Source organism: Dufourea novaeangliae, unplaced genomic scaffold (genome assembly GCF_001272555.1).
Source record: "Dufourea novaeangliae isolate 0120121106 unplaced genomic scaffold, ASM127255v1 scaffold60, whole genome shotgun sequence".
In the NCBI taxonomy this organism is placed as follows: Eukaryota; Metazoa; Arthropoda; class Insecta; order Hymenoptera; family Halictidae; genus Dufourea; species Dufourea novaeangliae.
Window position 1 is genome coordinate 272,382 of NW_015373935.1, and position 20,899 is coordinate 293,280.

At 35.8% G+C, this 20,899-nt stretch overlaps 2 protein-coding genes across 2 annotated transcripts; one reads left to right on the forward strand and one right to left on the reverse strand.

Moving 5' to 3' along the window:
• The first annotated feature begins 6,572 nt into the window (after positions 1 to 6,572).
• Positions 6,573 to 8,374, forward strand: LOC107185340 (protein Peter pan). Its single transcript, XM_015573003.1, has 6 exons — positions 6,573 to 6,628; positions 6,820 to 7,100; positions 7,181 to 7,391; positions 7,474 to 7,800; positions 7,870 to 8,203; positions 8,276 to 8,374. The coding sequence occupies exons 1-6, from the start codon at positions 6,611 to 6,613 to the stop codon at positions 8,362 to 8,364; spliced, it is 1,260 nt and encodes a 419-aa protein (XP_015428489.1). The 5' UTR covers positions 6,573 to 6,610; the 3' UTR covers positions 8,365 to 8,374.
• Positions 8,375 to 9,025: 651 nt separating this feature from the next.
• Positions 9,026 to 19,553, reverse strand: LOC107185273 (centromere-associated protein E-like). The gene is made up of 7 exons (XM_015572932.1): positions 19,283 to 19,553; positions 18,939 to 19,173; positions 18,587 to 18,821; positions 16,162 to 18,519; positions 9,478 to 15,936; positions 9,240 to 9,410; positions 9,026 to 9,166 (listed from the first exon to the last, which is right to left on the reverse strand). The coding sequence occupies exons 1-7, from the start codon at positions 19,434 to 19,436 to the stop codon at positions 9,026 to 9,028; spliced, it is 9,753 nt and encodes a 3,250-aa protein (XP_015428418.1). The 5' UTR covers positions 19,437 to 19,553.
• Positions 19,554 to 20,899: the final 1,346 nt, after the last annotated feature.

The window sequence follows — 20,899 nt, forward strand, 5'->3', positions numbered from 1 at the left end:
TTCATGGCTGACTGCAATATTAAGGTGTCACCTTCAAAATATTTACTCAAAATTTCTGTTAGTGAACTAAAGTAAGGTATAACATGATTTCGTGTACTTCCAGCGCAAACGAGCACAATAAGATTCAAATCTTGCTCGCCTTTTGTTGATACAATCAAACGGAAACATCGTGCAAACAATTGTTACGCATACGTATATACATATGTATACATACCTGTTCAGTCCATGTACTGGCGATAGACTTTAAACAAATCGAAAACGTGCACGTAACGAGACAGCTCGCGCGCGAACGACAAACGGTAATACGTGATCCAAAACGCGCACTGGACTTGTAACGGACATTCAAATGATAACACAGCACGTGCACTTTCTTCTTTTAACCTGAAAATGATGCATTAAGTCTGAATTAGCTGATACATACAAAATAGAGGCAATTAAAAATGTTAATTCATATCTATACGCAATGATTTTTCACCCCGATTTGAAAAAAAAATCACTTTCTTTATCTCGAAAACTAAACTTTCACACTAACGCGTAATGTGCAACAAAAGTATTTGTACGATAGAATAGTTATATACAATAGACAATATGTCCGATAGATGGTAAGATAGTTGATTCCTTAACATTGTATTTTTGCAAAATCAATAGAAAATTGCTACTAAATTACTTCTTAGAATTTCAAAATATGCTAGCACTCACGCACCGGTCTATGTTCTTGAGAGTAGTAAATTCAAGACTGAGAGGTAGGAACTTGTGTTTAGGAAAAACAGCAGTCTTTGACCGCGTTCATGACGTCACAAAGAATATTATACTGGTATAGGTTAAACGTACGTATAAATTTCTAAGAAGTTTGTTTACCTAACCGCGACGATCAGTCCCATCGTTGGTGTCAAGGCTAATTCTTGAAGCATGTGTCTACTTTGTACGTACATTATACGTATGTATGTATGTGTGTCCATCTGTTGACCAAAACTAATTTATACAGCGTCGATAACAACGATACGCATTTCGACCTAACGCGATCCTAATGCAGGACTTTTATGTATTTCGTTAGCTGTAGGATGGCGCTTCATCGATTCTTCTTCGATTGTTTTGACATGGTTCTTTCGTGGAATGATGTCCACTCTGGCACGAAATGTTTTATGTTGAGGTTTTTGTACTTTGTTAATGCCGGGAAAATGTGGTCTAATGAGGACAAGATGGAATGTTTCAACGACTCATTAACGTCTCTAAAAGATCACAGTGTTAGTGGTAGTGTGTCTGCACTGTCAGAAAATAATGATAACGAGATAAGTGGCTTCGGCATCTTCCAAGACACCCATGACTGGGTGGAATGCGAATCTAAAAGCTGGCCAGGACAAATATATTTCTTCAATTTAAGAACGCTTTCTACAACGTGGACAAAACCTGTGTCACAAAATGTAAAACTTCAGCATTTTCCTCGACAACCTGTGAGTATATTCCTTCTAAAACAAAGCTTTCGTTTACATTGTATGAGATAGTACTGATAATTGCTGATGATGGCGCTTTGATCATTCTAAAAAACAAAAACAATATGTAGCGTACGTCGCAGGGTAAAAACATGAATGACTATAAATTGAACGAACTTTTTAAGTATGTGTGTACACACATTCACCAGAATCGTATTTCTACTAGTTTCTAGTATATAGTATTTTAGTCAACACATATAAATACGGGTATTCGATATACATTTATGCGCGAACAACCGATTACAAACATAATCCATATCAAAACTTTCATTCTACATACATACTTTAGACCTAACTTTTTGATAGAAAATATGGGTCAAACTTGACCCGATATCAGTTGTGCATTACTAACTCAGCCGAGTGTTGTTATGATTATGTATTGCCACGTTATGTAAAAAGTTTTAATTTCATACGTAATATATTTACATATTGAGAAAAGGAGTTCAGGCGTCGTTAAAATGAGGATGTGTTTCTGCAGAGAATATACGATCCGAATTGTCCATGTCACCTAGACAACTTTTCGATGATTGTATCATCAGAAAGTGAAGAAGATTGCACTTATAAAGGTGATATACTCTCGAGACCGTCAAACAATGGAAAGAACCTAGGCTTTAGAAAAGCATACAGGATGAAAATTTTAAACTGGCTCTATTATGGTGTCGATATAGATAATTGTGTCGACAACAGTAGAAACAATTATACCAACGAATCCATCCCCAATATTTCCGAAGCCTCGTTCATTATTGAGCGGGATGATACATCTTTGTCCAACAAGTCAGCGTTTTACGAAGTTGATGCACATTTCTTAGCGAATAACGACTTCGACAAAATTAAAATTCGCAAAGAAGATATAGAGGATGATTCAGCAGTTGTTATGTCTGATTATCTTGAAATGGATTTCAAATCGATTGAATTTCCCAAATCGGAAAATGCGATAGAAATTGTGAAACGAAATGAACCGTCTCCAATCGATGATGATAACTCTTCGATTGTAGAGGGACCTACCTATTCTACATCCTCTTCAGAAAATGATGTCGCGGATAACAACGTTAAAAATTGGTTCGCGCCTTATTTGCAAACAATGAAAACCGAAACTTTCATAAAGAAGGAAATTAAAAAAAAAAGGACACGAAAAATTTTAACGAAGCCATTGACAAGGAAGGCACCGAAAAGGAAGGTATTGAAAAAGAAGGCATATGCACCACGGAAAATCGTTTGCGAGATGTATGGTACGAAAACCATTAATTACGACTACGACCCTCTTGAATCAGATCTTCCGTCTTGGGTGCAAAAGTCAAATCTTAGCGATAGCAGCGTAATTTCCTCGCGGCAAAATGAAAATGTGAAACCCGTTTGGGACAATCTTAAATTTACCGATATCCATTTAGATGTTAAAAATCTTTCAAGCAGTTCGGGCAGTTCAAGCAGTTCGAGCAGTTCGAGCAGTTCGAGCAGTTCGAGCAGTTCGAGCTCCTGTACTGCCTGTTCTTCCTGCTCTTCCTGCTCTTCCTGCTCTTCCTGCACTTCCTGCACTTCCAGCTCTTCCAGCTCAACGTCGTCCGGTACGACTAAAACTTCTCACTCGAGCACTATTAACACCTCTAAAGGAGGATAACTGACTTTTGCACCTCTTATTCGTCAAAAACAAAATACTAACAGTATTAAAAAACCTTTTTATGTTTTTCATACTAAAAATGTTTAAAAGTAATCGTCATAATTTTATTATTTTTCTTTCAATTAATTTTATTATTAGTTACTATTAAGTTTGTACGCATTTACATTTGATATAATACTTAGGACAGAAGTTTTGTACTTTTATATAACTGACATTTTTGAATGCACATTTTTATGTTTGTAAGACAGTATCGTATTTTGTTAAGGTTATAAAATATGACTCAAACACGGGACAGTTTCGTTCTTCTATTAGCGTGTAATGATTTTTTATATTTAATAACACATAAAGATATACAAGTGATATAATAAAATGATTGTAACAGTATTTTGTGCCAGTCATTTAGTTTCAATAGAGAAAGAGGATGAAATTAACGGAGGTTTCGCATCGAAGGAACAGTGTATGAGGGTCGTATGAGCGCATGATCTCGGTGGATTCACGTGGTCGGTAAAGTCTGTGGAACCAGTTCTGTTTTTTCCTCAAACTGCCTCATTTAAATAAATACCGTGGGTCATTCGTCTTCAGAGACAGACAAAATTCATATGTTGCTTGTGCAAAGCACGTGCTACGGCGCTTCAAGGCATTATTAGTACTTTACAAGCAAGCTTAGTAAGGTAGGAGTGCCAGCGGAGGGCATTCAGCGGGTACAGGTGCAACGGTGTGCCTTAAACCCTCGTTTCCATGCGTCTGTCCGTACAGTTTTACTATTTTATCAGTTCTTGAAGTTGTAATGAAAATCTATAATATTTCGCCGTTTCCAATACCACACTTCAGAAGATTGCACGCGGAATAAATGTATTTCCTATAATCAGAATATTAGATTTTACTTTTTAACATTATAGGCCGACATTTCCAGGGCCATCCCCCTTATTTCAGAATATCCTTTAAGTCCAATCTTCTAAACCCTATTAGCATGTGGAATTGTTGCTTGATGCTGAAGCATCATTCACAAATTTTTAGTGGACAAACTCTTTCCCAGACAGCAAATCAAGGGAAGATGACTGTTGCTTTTTTCATTTCCAAACATTTTCGCGTTATGGGGTGTTTTAACATTTTAGTAATAAAATAGGCGATATCTATTTCAAATAACTACACGCAACTGGGGGGAGGAAGGAGGGGAGTGAATAGGGTTGATTAGGTGATGGTAGGACGAACGGTCTTACGTTTCTGTTTTTCGATTTCCTTATGGCAATGATACTGACAAAAATCACGGCCGGTTTCCAGCTTGGCATATGGCAGACGTTACCTCGAGACGCAGCCGGTGCACCGTACCGCGACTATTATCCGCGTCGCCATTGACGAATCACAGCGCTCAAAGCGTAACGACGACCACGGGGAACGCGTAGCCGGAACTACCACCAAGAATTTGTCTTCGTCTCTTGCCTGCCCAGAAATGGCTTTCATCTCCGGGGAGCGGGAGTCAACGGTATTGAACGGCGAACGGTCTACGTAACTGCGTAGCATCGTCACAATTAATCGTACAGCCTGTTATTGTCGTTAAGGCCGTTGGCTTAAACGCGACGCAGCACTTCTATTCGCTGTTAAAAGCATACGCAGGATCAAGGATGCGGAACCAACCAAGAGACGATGTGCCCGTATATCGTATATACTTACTGATGAAGCATCGGGACACAATAAATTGGTGCAGGGTGTTTTCTAGCTTTAAAAACATAATAATATTTCGCTATTTTATTTTCTTGCATCTTCCAAAGTAACTTCTTTGCTTTGTTTACACATGGTCTCGTACAGTTTCCACCAAATTTCATCCAAAAATCGACCTTCTCCGAGGTCTGAACAGTCAACGTGTTAAAGATCACTATAAAATAAAACTGAGAGCATGTTCCATTACTCCTGGCAGTGATCGGTTTAGGCGTAGATAAGGCAGAGTGGAAAGGCTTAATTATATTGTACGCAAAGGGTTAAATGCGGTGTATGAATACTTTTTGAAGTCACTATGTAGAGGCAATACATGTACCTGACCTTGTAATTATTACGTATCGGAAGGAACACTTGCAAGAAATATCAATCAGATTGTTGCAGCATTTTATCGTCCAATACAGCAGCAGACATCGTTAACGATTTATGTATTGTATTATAAATTATGAAAAATGGCGGCATCGATAACAGGCGTACTATGTATGTAACTTCAAGAAAAGTACAGGGGCAAGGAAAGAAGTCGTGGTAGCGAAATTATTCGAAAACCTTTAGTACGTCCTCGTTATTGGCGACGTAATTTCAGTGTGTAAAGACTCTCGAGGGGTCCCCGGACACGGCTAGGTAGATAAAGATCGACGTGCTGGCCGTGAACTTTGCACCGTGAGAAGACTTTTCTTCGCTTAACAAGTCGCACCGAAGTTCCCGCGCTTCCAGACAATGAATCCTTCCTTCCACACGGTGAACAACCGTAGTCATTTCCAGGATTCATAATGGGAACGAGAAGGGAAGCCGTGTGGTTTCGCGATCTCTTATTGTACATAGCTTCCACGGAGTTCAGGCTTGAATACTTCGTAGACGATAACGCAAAGTTTAATCTCTGTGAAGTAGAAGCATACAGTTTCATTTTGTTGACAAAATATTAAATTGCAAATTATAAAATTTCACGTAATTATTACGCGAAGTAATTATAACAAAATTACCTATGTAAAAAAAAAACAAAACAAAGGGACGTCCGCGCTGGAATTTGGTTCTTGACTTCTCAAATGATTGTCCTTCGATTATTGTAATATTTCAAAATGTTTAATGTCTGTCAGTTTTATTAATGATTATCCATTACATTTTGCATTAAATTTTCAAAAGAAACGGTCCTCTTTATCCTGGATTTCCTAGAAAAGAATGTAGTAATATGCAATGCAACTATGCAGAAATCAAAATCTTGTTCGTTATGTGATATTCCAAGGCGAAGATAATGGGGGAAGTCTTAAGGTTAAACAGGGAAGTTCACTGACTTAGTGAAAGAATATACAATAAAATGGATTTTAAACTCACTCGTGAGAACATTACGAAACCGTTAATTTCTCTTTGCATATAAATATTATCGAGAGTGTAATCGAACTAATTGTAACTTATAAAATTATAACTTAGGAATAGTGCAACACGTAACAAGATCATCATAGCATAATAACGATGATTGTATATTATGTATATATTATATTGTCTTTTGAATGATTAAAAACGCATACGATAATTTATTTATATTGTTTCCGTCTTATTATTTTTATTGTACATAACTGTGCAAACAAGTGTTTCATCTCGAATTATTCCTCGAACAATTACAATAATTACTAAAGAGATATGCCAAATTATAAGAAAGAAAAAACTAATAGTAATTTGAGTCGTCTTGAAGGCATCGCATTATGCTCAACCTGTATCAACATTAGTGACACTTCACATTATTCCGTTTTGTGTATACACGTGAAAGAGAACCTAACCTCCAATTTAAGAAGAAATCATGGGGCGCCGTAAAAAGGTATATATTTACCATAATTCTAACGAACTTCAGTATTTTTACATTTTTGTAAACTAAATCCTCATTACAATTGTAAATCGTGCTAGTACACTGGAATCTGCTAGATTTTTTGTGTGTAAATAACAACTAGGAATAAAAATGAGGATAATTATACATTACATATATAATAAACACAAATACAAATTTTGTAGGGTCGTTGTGTAAAGAAAAATAAACAGATTAATTTGGACGAAAATCCAGAATTAGTGAAAGCACCTCATTCGTTTGTCATTCATCGTGGTTTACCTGGAGAACATGTAGCAGAACTCACTAAAGATTTCCGTAGAATCATGGAACCATTTACGGCAGTGTCACTGAAGGAAAGGAAGCGAAATACAATTAAAGATTTTGTATCCATTGCAAGTGTGCTTCATGTAACTCACATGTGTATATTTACAAGGGCAGAACAGGGAATGTACTTTAAACTTTGCAGGTATAGTTACAGTTATTTTTCTACCAATTTCATAAACTATCATAATATGCTTTAATAGTCAAAATATATACACATTGTAGGTTACCAAGAGGACCTACACTTTCTTTCAAAATACATAGCTTTTCCTTAGCACGTGATGTGGTATCTATGTTGAAGAAACAAATGGTATATGAAGAACTGTTCAAAAATTCTCCACTCGTAGTATTAAATAACTTTAGTGGAGAAGGTATGCAATTGAAACTTATTGCATCTATGTTTCAGAACATGTTTCCTACAATAAACTTAACCAATGTAAGTTTAAAGATTAATAAGATATGTATGAAACATGAGTGATACTTCATATTATATACAAACATTTTTGTATTTTTTTTAGGTAAATTTAAGTACTATTCGCAGATGTCTTTGCTTAAATTATAATACAACATCTAAAACAATTGATGTCAGACATTATGCTATCAGAGTTGTACCTGTTGGTTTATCAAAAGGCGTAAAAAAAATTGTACAAGCTAAAATACCAAATTTGTCCAAATGCGATGATTTTTCCGAGTTTTTGACAAAAGGAACTGTTTCTGAAAGCGAAGCAGAAGATGATCCTGCAAATCATGTCATATTACCACAGAAATTATCTTCGCGCGGCAACCACGCGAGTAGTCAAAGTGCAATAAGATTATCTGAATTAGGACCTAGATTAACGTTAGAGGTTGGTAATCGTTTTTTTTTAAGTTAATATTACGATTAATAGTTAATATTTTTGTAAAAATAATTTTAGTTGATTAAAATTGAGGATGGGCTTATGGATGGTGAAGTACTCTTCCACGAGTATGTCCATAAGTCAGAAGAAGAGAAATTAATGATAAAAAAGAAACGAGAAGAAAAGAAGAAATTGAAGGAAAAAAGGAAAAAGATACAAGAACAAAATAAAAATAAAAAAGAACAAGTGAAACAAGAACACAAAGAAAAATCATTAAAAGGAATGCAGAAAAAGAAAGAAAGCGAAATGCTGTTACAGAAAATTGCGAAGGAATCGGTTGCAGAAAATACTGTGGAAGAAGATGATGATGCACAATATTACCGCGATGAAGTAGGAGAAGAACCTGATAAAGGTAATTGCATTTTTATGATTGGAAGAGTGGGATTCATTGACGTGTTCTAACTAATCATTTTTTTTATGGTAGATCTTTTTCAAAGAAAAGTTGGTGAAAAAAGGCCGAAAAAATTCACACCGACATATAAGACAAAAAAATCTAAACTTGGAGAATCGTGATAGGTAATGGAATGAGGTAATAAATCATAAGTATGTAACATTAGTTACATAAAATGATTTTGTGCATTATATACAAATATTAATAAAAATATAATTTTATACAATTGGATTATAAAACCACGTTTTATTTATTTCTTGTTTATTAATTGTATGATTAAGTCATGAGTTCTCGAATAAAATCAGTATTTTGAATCACGGATTTCATGTTACATAATAATTAACATTTAAAGATGTTAGATTTATATCGATTATTTACATTTCTTAGAATAAATATGTGATTGTATGATACAAACTAGATTGCAAATGTTTATGCAAATTTGAATTGTACAGAAGCACTTGCCAATTGGAAATAAGCAAGAATTTTCTTACAGTATTGGAGGTTTCATTGCATTAAAATAAAACAAAAACTTTAATAAAATGCAATAAAGTTCTTATTTTATTATGCTCTGGACAATCGCGTATTTTGTAAGTGCGTAACATCTACAGTCTAATCATAAAGTCGACCTTTCACTAATTGTGCTTAAAGTGCGAATAAATTGCACAATCGTTTCATATGTACAAGATAAACTAACATTTTATGTTCAATGGAAATCCTACCGCAACAAAGTAAAATGCTCAACGCGAGATGCATCTTAAAGTAATGTACTTAAAACCGAAAGAATCACTGATTTTGGTTCTCTGTAATAGCATCTTCTAGTCCTTTTAATCTATCCTCTAGTTCTTTTATACGTCGAGATCGGGAACGACACAATTCTTTCATTAATGTCTTCTCCTTCTCCAATTTTTGTATCCTTATGTGCTCCTGTGGAAACAATCAGATTACAGACGGATGCATTACAAATTAGACATTGGATTATGTAGTAATCGGAACTTACATCGACAACACCGCTGTTAATGCTGCAGAAACGTACTGTGTTGTTAGGTATCGTTTGACAGCCCTGATCTTTTCTATTTATACGCCAACGCCTACAGATATCGCATTCCCATGCATTAATATCGTTCGTAGTCTTCTGAAGTTTCCTTAATTCCGACATCAACTCTGTATTCTATGTAATATACGTATAAAGTATAATTAATAATGTACAATAGAATTTGTATTACGTGCATACGTACCTTACTACGGCAAACAAGTAAGCGTTCCTCCAATTCTTTGCATTTTCTCTGATGTGGAAAATTTTCACTTTGGATCTGAAGTTCTAACGTTGCAATTTTTCCATTCTTCGACACCAGTTGCAGTTCTAAGTCATGCATCTTCTTTTTCAATTGTTGACATTTATCCTCGTATTCACTGACATGTTTCTCGGATACACTACTGTGTAACTGCCTTTTTACACTCTCGTTGTGCATATTGCCTCTTAGTCTAACGTAAAGCTCTCCAATTTCACTTCTAAGCTTATTATTTTCGTCTTTCAACAAATTTAGGTTCCCTTTCAGTTTCGAAATTTCTACGTCGCGTTCGTGAATAGTGGCCGCATATTTTCCAAGTTCAACATCAAGATCTTTATTCTTAGTCGCTAAATCTCGTATTTTATTTACACATTCTTTAAGTTCTTTCTCCTTTTGACTCAACAGTAAAGTTTGAGTTTCCAATTTCCATGTAATTTTGTTTTCTTCTTGCTGGACGTCAGAAAATATCTCGCCTTCTTTCGTCAAGTTCGGTGCATTTAGCTTGGATTTATACAACTGCAGTGTTTTTTTTACCTCGATATTCTCTTTCGACAAAATATCACACTGTCGTCTAGAATCAGCCAATTCCTTCATAATTTCATATTTCTCACCTTGGAGATCTGTGATACGGGTCCACGCGCTTTCAAAGTTATTTTGTACCTTTTTACTTGGAGTTCTCGACTGGTCCATTGTTGTGTCTTTAAGTCCATTAGCATCGCTGCTGTTAAGTTTCGTGTCCAACTGTTTCTTGTAATCCTTTAACTTCATGAACAAGTCTAGATTCTCTTTTTGCAATATACGAATAACATTTTCATTTTGTCTTGATTTGATGTCTTCCGTTTGCTCTGTGTCCATTTGCAGTCTCATTTTGAGTCCATCGATCTGACTTCGAAGTTTCTCATTCTCTTCACTAACATTCTGCAATTTCTCCTCTAATTCATTAATACGAATATTTTCTGTTAAACGGGAATTTAGTTTACCCTCTAGTTCAGAAACTTCAATGTTTCGCTCCTGAATTACCGCCGCATATTCTTCTAGCTCATCGTCCAGTTCTTTATTCTTTTCTTGTAGCTGTTGTACCTGAATATTATAGTCCGCAATTTCTTTTTCCTTTTGATTCAGCATTAATTTTTTATATTCCAGTTCCAACGCGATTGTGTTCTTCTCTAATAGAAGCGCATCCAATTGGCTTTCACCCATTGTCGAATTTAAAGATGTGTATTTGGATTCGTATGCTGATAAAGTTTTCTTCATCACCGTATTCTCTTGCAGTAACAGATCATACATAGCCTTAGTGTCGATCAACTCTCTGAGAGTCTGATTTTTTACTTCTTGAAGTTCCGTCACACGATTACTTGCACCTTCAAAAGTGCTTTGCAGTCTTCTGTTCACCTCCTTCAGTTCTTCCATTTCTGCTTCTGCTCTGATTTTGCTAGTACTGTTTCTGACTTTGCTTTCCAGTTTCGCATTTGCTTGTTGAAGATCTTCATACTTTTCTTTCAACGCGTTCAATTCCTCTATCCATGCAACGTTCTTGTTGTTCAATTCATTTAATTGCTTGATCAATCCAGCATTTTTTATTTCCTCTGATTTCAACTTGTCCTTGATTATTTCTAGTTGTTCTTCCCTTTCCCTCTTTAATGTTTCAATTTCCTGCCTATATCGTTCGATGACTTCTTTTTTATCTTTAATATGTTCTTTTAATGTTTCATATTCTGGCGTGATAGTTTCAAGCTTCGTCTTATATTCGGATACCATGTCGCACTTGTTTTTCAAAATTGCTGTGATTTCTTCTACATGAGAAGTTTTCAGTTCCATCTGCTGTTTCACCGCGTTGTAAGCCTCAGTAAGTTGTTCAAGTTCTGCGGTCAGTTCCTCTATCTTCTGATTGTTCTTTTTTATTTCGGTTGAGTTTGCTTCTATGATATTCTTCAACTGTTTCTCATGAGCTTCAAGTCCCTCCACAGTACTATTTAACTCCAAGTTTTTTGTTTTGTAAGACTCGACGGTATACACAAGGTCAATTATTTTCTTCTCGTACATCTCCTTTTCAAATTTTAGTTTCGATTGCAATTCCAATTCTTTACTCTTAAATACTTCCTGTGCCTCTTTCTCCCTTTTCTGGACAACAAAAATAGCTTCTTCTTGTCGACTGTCAACCTTACATTGCTTGTCGAATTCTGTTTGCAGATTGTGAAAATCTGTTTCAAGCGCCTTCATGTTTTCATTAAGAATTTCATTCTCATGAGTACTTTCTCTTAGGAGATGGTCCAGTTGAGAAATCTTGTTTTGATACTCCTTATGAACATGTTCCCGTTCCGCCAGTTCTGTTTGCAGTTTTTCAATTTCTGCTTCCAATTCTTTCGCCCATGTTATTGTACGTTTCTCTGTATCTGCGCTTTGCTGCATCTTATCTACTAGTATCTTTTTGTCTTTTTCAAATGTTTCCCTTATAGTTTTAATCATTTCTTGTTCTTTTGTCACCAGAGTCTGCAGCAAGATCATGAAGATCTCATTCACAGATTTGTTTGAAAGATCCGCCGAATTTACATCGCACTTGAGTGACCTTAACTCTTTTGTGATACAAATTCTGATATCACTTAATTCTTCGTTGAGTTTTTCGATGTCACTCGTTAACACTTTTTCCTTCTCAAACACACGTTCACTTTCATTTGTTACTTGATTGATCTTTTCTTCGATGTTTCTTAGTCTGGTAAGCTCTTGTTTCAAGTTTAGATTCTCATCAATGAATTTGTTTAGTGTATCGTTGAGCTTTTCTAGATTACCTTCAGATTCTTTGATACGATGTTCGTATTGTGTGGACACTGAATGGAGTTCAGTTCTATACCTCGTTTCTACGTTGCTTTTAAAATCAAGTAGTTCTGCTTCAGTTGTTTGCAATTTTTCTAGCAAAACACGTTTCTCCTCTTCGCTTTGCCGCAGAAGATTTTCGACGTAAAGACCTTTCCCTTGCAGTTCTTTATATAGACATTCTTGTTGCATTATGTTTGCTTGAAGGTTTTCTATATGCGCTTCCAGCTCTTTGATTTTTCTTACGGCGTGTTGCTCCAACTCCTTGCTTCGTACCTTCTCGTTTTGTAATTCCTCCTCGCATTGTCTCTTTAATAACTCTAATTCTTCTCTGTATTTATTATTCGTTGCTTTTGACATAATTAACTCATTGTTTTGACTGGTAACTAAATCTAAATCATTTTTCAAAGAAGAAATACGCTCGTTCAATTGATTAATCAAAGCATTCTTATTTTCTCGATCAATTTTCAAGTCTTCTAATTCTACTTCTAGGATCAACCTCCGGCTTTCAAATTCCTTTTCTCGTATGGACAATTGCTCAATTTCCCTACTCATGTTGGTTAACTCAGTTTCCAGAACTTGCACCTTTTCCGCTGCGGAGTTCTCATTGCCAGACATTATCTGTCGCAGTTCATCATTACTAGCTTTTAAAGTATTAATTTCATCTAATAGATTTGCCTTTTCAGTTCTAAACTGGTTGAGCGTGGCGGTGAAACTTGTACTGTTCTTCTTCATTTCGTCTATGTCTTCTTTTAGCCGGTCAATGTGATTCTGCATTTGTTCCAGTCTGAAACCTTTTTTATTGGAAGACTTCTTCGGCGTGGAATTGACACCTATTGCGTCCACAATCATGTCGTTCTGAAGTTGTTCAAGTTCGTTGCATTTATCTTCGTATAAGACTGTCAACTTATCATGATCTGCTTTCAACGTTTGCAGTTCATCATTCAAATTCTGAATTCTCTCCTCCACGAAGCTCACATTCATTTCATCCACAAAGCTGACATTCGCTGAGGCGTCGTGTCCACTTAAATTTAAATCTTGATTCATCTTATTCCTCAGTATTTCGGTGTCTTCACATTTACGATCGAACTTCCTTTGGAGATCTTCCAACTTGTGATTCAATGCCTTCGCTTCGAGTTTCAGAGCTCTTCGACTCTCATTCATGTTCTTCAAATGAGCGCATCGACTGCAGGATGTCAATTTCAAGTCGCTCAGCTTAGTATTTAAGCGAATCAGATGATTGACTTTCTGCTGTAACATTTTAACTTTACATTCAAGGACTTTAGTATCATTTTCCAATACAATTTCCTGTGCATTCTCTGCGTTTTCACTGAATACTGCTGATGAATATGATGTATCATGATAGGATTTTTCATTTCGAGAACTATCAAGATCATTCATGGTTTCCAATAGATTATTCGAGAATTTTGTATTTTCTTCGGATAGTATTGTCACTTTTGTTTTCAATTCTACTATTTCAGTCTTCAGCACGTTATTTTCTGATCTTAAATGTTCCATATCGTGTTCAGAAGGATTCTCATTCATTGCTAGAGACTGTTCTATCTTCTTCTTTAATATGTCACACTGTTCCTTCAGCAAATCATTTTCCTCTATTTTATCTATTAAGTCGGTGGAGAGTTCATCATTTTCTGATTGTAAACATTCATTCGTTTTTGTGAGAACAGCTACTTTTTCTTTGTACATACATTCATGATCATACAAGAGTGACTTACTTTCTTTAATGCTCTCTAGTTCCTTGTTTTTTTCAGCAATCGAAGATGATAGTTCAATATTTTCAGTTGTTAATTTATCAATTTTCTTTTGATAAGATGCAAGCAGTTCTTCGTCGTTGTAAGTTTCCGGTGTTCTTGAACGCATGGACTCTAATTGATCATTTAAAGCTGCTAAATCGCTTTCTAAATTAATTTTCTCATTTGTAACTTGAGAAATGCGAGCATAAAGTTCATCGATCGTGTTTTGAAGATTAAGTTCTGCTTGTTTTGCATTCTCCTGTTCGGTAGTTAGTTTTGTAGCCATTTCCGTGTTCTCAGTCGTCAGCAAATAAATGGTTTTTTGCAGACTCTCTATGTCTTGTCTAAGACTGTGGACATCACTCTTTATTTCATCCAATTCCAGACTCTTTAAGTAAAGCGTTTCTTCCATTTGGCTCTTTTCTGCCTCCATGTTCAACATCAGAGTTGAAGTGTCCGCAGTACTTTCATTAAATCTTGAATAAGACATAAAAGATTGGTCCTCTAACTGATCTTGTAGGTTTTGATCCACGATTTGAATGTTTGTGACTGTATTCTGCAAGTTCGTTGTATAATTTCTCAAATTATCGTCTTCATTGATACAATTACCCTCGTTTCTGAGATCTACTTCTGCAATATTTTTATCTAGTATTTCGCGTAATTCAGAATTAACGCGTTCGACTTCCTGTTTTTCGAGGATTATATTTTCCATTTGTTTTTCCAACTCGGAAATTTTTTCCATTGTTTCCTTAAGTACAACCTGTTCTGATGTATGTTTCAATTCCATTTCGTAAGTTTTTTCATTTAATTCCATTTGTAATCGGTCGCTAATACATTTGGACTCTTCTTTCTCGGACATAAAGACTTTAATCTGTTGTTCTAACTCAGAGATCTTCTGTATTGCATTCTGACTTGAAGCTTGCTCTGTTTCAGTCTTCGATTCAAACTCAGAAACCTTTTGACTTATCTCAGTATTAATACGCTGTAGTATATCTTTCTCGGATTTTATACTTTCGATCTGATTTTCTAGTTCTGAAATTTTTTCCTTTGCTTTCAAAGCTTCCATTTGTTCTAATGTTTTAATCTCCAATTCAGAAGACCTCCGACTCAATTCAATGCGCAGTTCACTATTAATATGTTCCATTTCAGTTCTTTCAGAAATAATACTTTCAATCTGTTTTTCTAGTTCAGAAATTTTTTCGGTCGCTTTCTGATTCTGATCCTCAGTCTGCTCCGTTGTTACTGTTGCTGTCGATTCCGTAGTTTGATTCAATTTAGTACGTAAGTCGATATTAATACGCTCCAGCTCACTTTTCTCAGCTGTTGCAGTAACAATTTGCTTTTCTAACTCGTCAATTTTCTTCACCATCTGCTCAATTTCATTTTTTTCCGATGTCGCACTTGCCTCTACTTCTGACGATTTCTGGCTTAATTCAGCACACAATTCATTATTAACGCGTAAAATCTCATTCTTCTCAGTTGTTATATTTTCAATTTGCTTTTCCAGTTCAGAAATTTTCTCCACTGTCTTTTGGTGTTCAGTTTCCCTCAATTTTAGTTTCTCTTCCAATTCAATCTTTACAGATGTTATGTTCGCTATATGTTTTTCAAATTCGAACAGCTTTTTCACTGCATCATGGCCCTCAGTTTGTTCTAGCGCAACTCTTACATCCAATTCAGAAATCTTCTGATTTAATTCAGTCCGTAACTCGGTATTAATACATTCAAATTCATCTTTCTGTATTGTTATATCTTTAATTTGTTTGGTTAATTCGGACATCTTTTCCATTGCCCTTAGACTTTCAGTTTCTGCTAATTGTATTTCGTTTTTCAATTTATCCTTCTCCGCTGTTAGACATTCAATTTCTCTTTGCAAAATAGAAACTTTTTCAGTCGTCTCTTGATGCATCGTTTTTTCCAATTTTATAAGCGATTCAAATTCAGAAACTTTCTTACTTAATTCAGTGTTTATACCTTCAAGTTTTTGTCTTTCGGTGATACTACTTTTTAGTTGCTCTACCAACTCAGAATTATTCTCAGGTTCTTTATTTCCAATTTGTTCTGCTACTATTTTCGATTCCAAATCGGTAATCTTTTGATCCAATTGTGTCTTTAAGTCGACGTTAGTATGTTCAAGTTCCTGTTTCTCGATGATGATATTCTTTAGTTGCTCTTCAAACTCGCAATTCTTCTTCTGAGCTTGTTCATTTGCAATCTGTTCTGCTACTAGTTTTGATTCTAAATCGGTAATCTTTTTATCCAATTGTGTCTTTAAGTCGACGTTAGTATTTTCAAGTTCCTGTTTCTCGATGATGATATCCTTTAGTTGCTCTTCAAACTCGGAACTCTTCTTCAGAGCTTCTTGACTTGCAATCTGTTCTACAACAATTTTTGATTCCAAATCAGTGGTCTTTTGATCTAATTGAGTTCTCAAGTCCACCGTAATACGTTCAAATTCATTTTTTTCCATAGTAGTATTGTCAATCTGCTGTTTCAATTCAGAAATTTTTATAAACGCATCTTGCTTTGCAGTTTGCTCTGAAATAATTTTCGATTCCATATCCGAAGACATCTGACTCAATTCAGCTCTTAAATCGACAGTAGTTTGTTCCAATTTGACTTTTTCAGATGTCATCTTTTCGATTTCTTTCTCTAAGTCTCGAATGTTTGATATCATTTCTGTACTCGCAGTCTCCGGATCGTTTTTTAGTGTTTCTAGTTCTACCATCTTGTTGTTTAACTCCTTGCGCAGTTCGTTACGCATATGTTCGAATTCATTCCTCTCAGAAGTAATATTTTCAATGTGATTTTGCAATTCTATAATCTTCTTCGTTGATTCGGTACGTAATTCAGTGTTAATGCGTTGTACTTCCTCTTTCTCTGATGTAATACTCTTTAGCTGTCTCTCTAACTCCAAGATTTTCTTCATTTCTTCTTCTTTTACACTTTCCACGGATATATTCTTTAGTTCTAATTCTGCTGTTTTCTTCTTCAAGTCTGCTCGTAATTCACAACTCATGTATTCAAACTCATTTTTTTCAGAAATAATATTTTGCATTTGTTTCTCCAGTTCTGAGAACTGTTTCATTGTTTTTCGATTTGCATCTTTTTCCAGATCACTTTGTTTCTCAATTTCTATAAGTTTAACACATAATTCACTGATTATACGTTGCATATTTTTCTCTTCTGCAAGATTTAGATTTTGTAGACGTTCTTTCACTTCCGGAGTATATTCTACTGTATGAGATTCAAAAGCCAATTTTCCTTGTTCAGTTTCTTGCAATTCCGTTATTCCCTCTTCTTCATGTGCATGAATATCTTGACATATTAGCTGCTTTTCCAAAGTCGTAAACTGACGAAGTTCTACGAACTGTTTTGTTAAGTCCATAATACATCGTCGTAAGACATGTTTCGGTGTGGAAGGAGACGCATGATGGCTCGATGTTTGAGTTGCTATGTTGCATTTCTGTGGTGTATTAATTTCTTCTAGTATTACATTGTTCTTAGATTTAATTGTACATACTTCATCCTTAAATGTAACACGATGTTTACGTTTTGTAATAAACGGTTCCTCTTCGCTATCGCTATCATTATCATCATTCACTCGCTCCCGTTCAGTCTCATATAATTCTAACTCAAAGTCAGCAAAGGCTGTTTGAAACGTTTGATTCATTAGGTCAACAGATTGAATAATGCTCTTTCTATGTGACTTTTCCAGAGATACTTCTTTTATGGTCGGTAAACCTCCTATAGGCTGGAAAGCAGATAGACGTTGATTAAACATTCCAGGACCACCCCATGTCTGTCTCCTTTTAGAATTGCCCTTAAACGACTCCTGGCTTGTCGTGTCCCCGGGTACGATTCGAGTCTTTAGTAATTCTATACGTTCTTCCAATAACTGATTAATACGTTCCTTTTCTTGTAATTTAGACTCCATTTCTTGAACCTCGGCAGCTCGATTTTCAATTTTTATTTTTTCTAATTCTGCCTGGAGTTTAGACAGTTGTTTTGCATAACGTTTTAAGAGTGCTGCATCGGACATAACTTCGTTAACTTGTGGTTTGTTCTTTACACTTTTAGCTCGAGATGCAAATGATAAACTGCAATGAGTCTCATCTAAAGCAGCGGGAGTCACAGCACAAATTATAGCTGTCATAGCATTACCACCTAAAGAATTCTGCAGTAGTCTTGTTAGTTTACTGTCACGAAAATTAACATATTTTTGTCCATCCTGTGATTCGCTTAATTGCATAATTACTAATCCCAATGTAGAAAGAGACAAATTGATATGCAGTCCCTCCTTAAATCTTTCTCCTGTTGCTCCTGTTTGCCGTGCCCTTTCAGAACCAGCAAGATCAACTAAATTTAACTGAGACACTTGTATAGCACCATCTGAATCTCCACCTGCTTCTCTACTTTCAATTGTCTAGAGAAAAAATACATGAACCCTGAAATACTATATACAACAGACTTATTATTTAATGTATACTTACAATTCTAAATATAGTATGACTTCTACTGCTACGTTCATTCATATTAGTCACTCCTGTTCTTCTATGCTTATCTCCTTTCTTCATTATAGACAACATGTTCTCTGGGCAATTAGTGATCTCTTCTTTACACTTTAAGATTACTTGTCCACTAGCATCTTCTTTTAATTTCAAGTCTATACCATCCTTATTTAATAAATCATTCACTTTTTCCTTATAAATCTCTAAATATGATATTCTAGAAATTAATAGTAGTTTTTTTATACGTGATAATAATGTTTAATTTCAATTTCATCTTGTTGAATATAATATTATTATTGAGGCAGCCTCTCCTGATAACAGATTATATGCACACCTTAACAGGAATTCTCGTCCAACAGTATTTGCAATAGCATCAAACATGTGGTCAATAGCAAGTGGTACTATTCCAGGTTCCTCTGAGGTACCCATCATTGTGTATGTTTTGCCAGAACTTGTCTGACCATATGCAAATACTGTTCCATTAAAGCCATTTACAGCAGCATCAACAATAGGTTTCACAATAACGTCAAACACATCTGCATTAGATGTGTTCATGTCGAAAATATGATCTATAAACATAACACCGAAAAATAAAAACATATAATAAGAAAATCGTTCAAATACAATGAAACACGTATATTTCGAGAGTTGTATGGCTTAGAAAGAATGAATAAATACCAAAGCAAAATCCTCCATCTCCTCGCTTTTTCATCTCCGTGTCCGTGGACACAATAGAGTTCCCTTGAACTATCCATTGTATCGGCAGATTTTCGTCTTTCTCGCGTTTAATTAAGGGTCTCACTTTAATCGCAACTTTTATGCTATCCGACATCTTCGCTTGACTGATATTTCATCCGAATCACAAAACAATTCGTAACATTATTCAATAAGTTTAACTTAATATTTACGAGTCCCTCGCGCGTTACATGACGGCTAGTACTCTTTACCACAACCGCCGTTTGAAAAAGCGTCTCTCAACTTTCATTTAAATTTTGAATTTCCTGCGATACGATTGGTTTCTTCAAACATAAACATTGTGCAATAGATAGATAGACATATGTGTACAAAAAAAATGGCAACAGTAAAGTAAGTTAAGTAGAGGGCAACAGAAAATCTCTGATTTTTCGCCCATTTTAATCTAAACTAACGTATCACTAGTAGAGATTAATAATCATTTATGTTTTTTTTTATTCAAAACAGATAGAAGTAACCTGATCATGTGTCGGCCACGCGAAAATGGTACTTTTATATTAAGTAGTATTATGTATAAGTAGTATTTAAAGCAATTGTTATTAAATTTATACAAATACCATTGTAAATTGCATATTTTCTTACGATTTTTCAATAAAAAACAGTCAAACAAGAAATTTTAGAATTAGTTCCAATTTCCGCCACCAAAGTGGGTGGGGGCGCCACTAAATGTTCCATTATCCCCCGTTTTTCCGGCACTTTTCTGAATCCAAGATGGCGGGAAAACGGTGGGGTCACAGAACCCCCGGTGGGGGCACCAAGGACCCAGTATGGCGAGAACGTGGGGTCATGGAACCCCCGGTAGAGGCACAAGGGACCCCGTGTGACAATAACGTGGGGTCACGGAACCCCTGGTGGAGACGCCAGGGACGCCGCGGGGTCATGGGACCCCCCGGTGGAGGCGCCAGGGACCCCGTGTGACGAGAACGCGGGGCCATGGAACCCCTGGTGGAGGCGCCAGGGACCCCATGTGGCGAGAACGTGGGGTCATGGAACACCCGGTGGAGGCGCCAGTATTCGATTCAACTGCTCCCTTGCGACTACATCATGCTATCCGCGTTCGGCACAGTGCGCTAATACGGAGGCCAACGAAATATCACTGTAACACTTAAAAAAGTGTTAAAGTTCCATTTGTATCATTGTCCTGTGAAAATGTTCATACTTCCAGCAGCATTCATATTCCAATCAAAGAATTTACAGAATAAGGAAAAGAAATCTAAAGTAATTTTCAGTAGTTCCATACATCTTTATCTCGAATAACTGTCTAAAACATTCAAAGTACTAGACATTTTTACACTTTGAATTTCATATCGATTTCTAAAATAATCCTAGTTCGATGTAATATAGAACATGGTTTTATGAGATAGATTCGAAGTTCGCAGCCATTGGCTCGATATTATCCTCAGTTTATAGTACTTTACCAATGACAATACCGATTGCCCAGGCCTCACCACGAGGAGGTTGCTGCGAGTGGAGGCCCAAGGCAAGTAGATGGAATCACAAGTTCTACATCTACCCACCTTTCACAATAAACCTTATAAATTA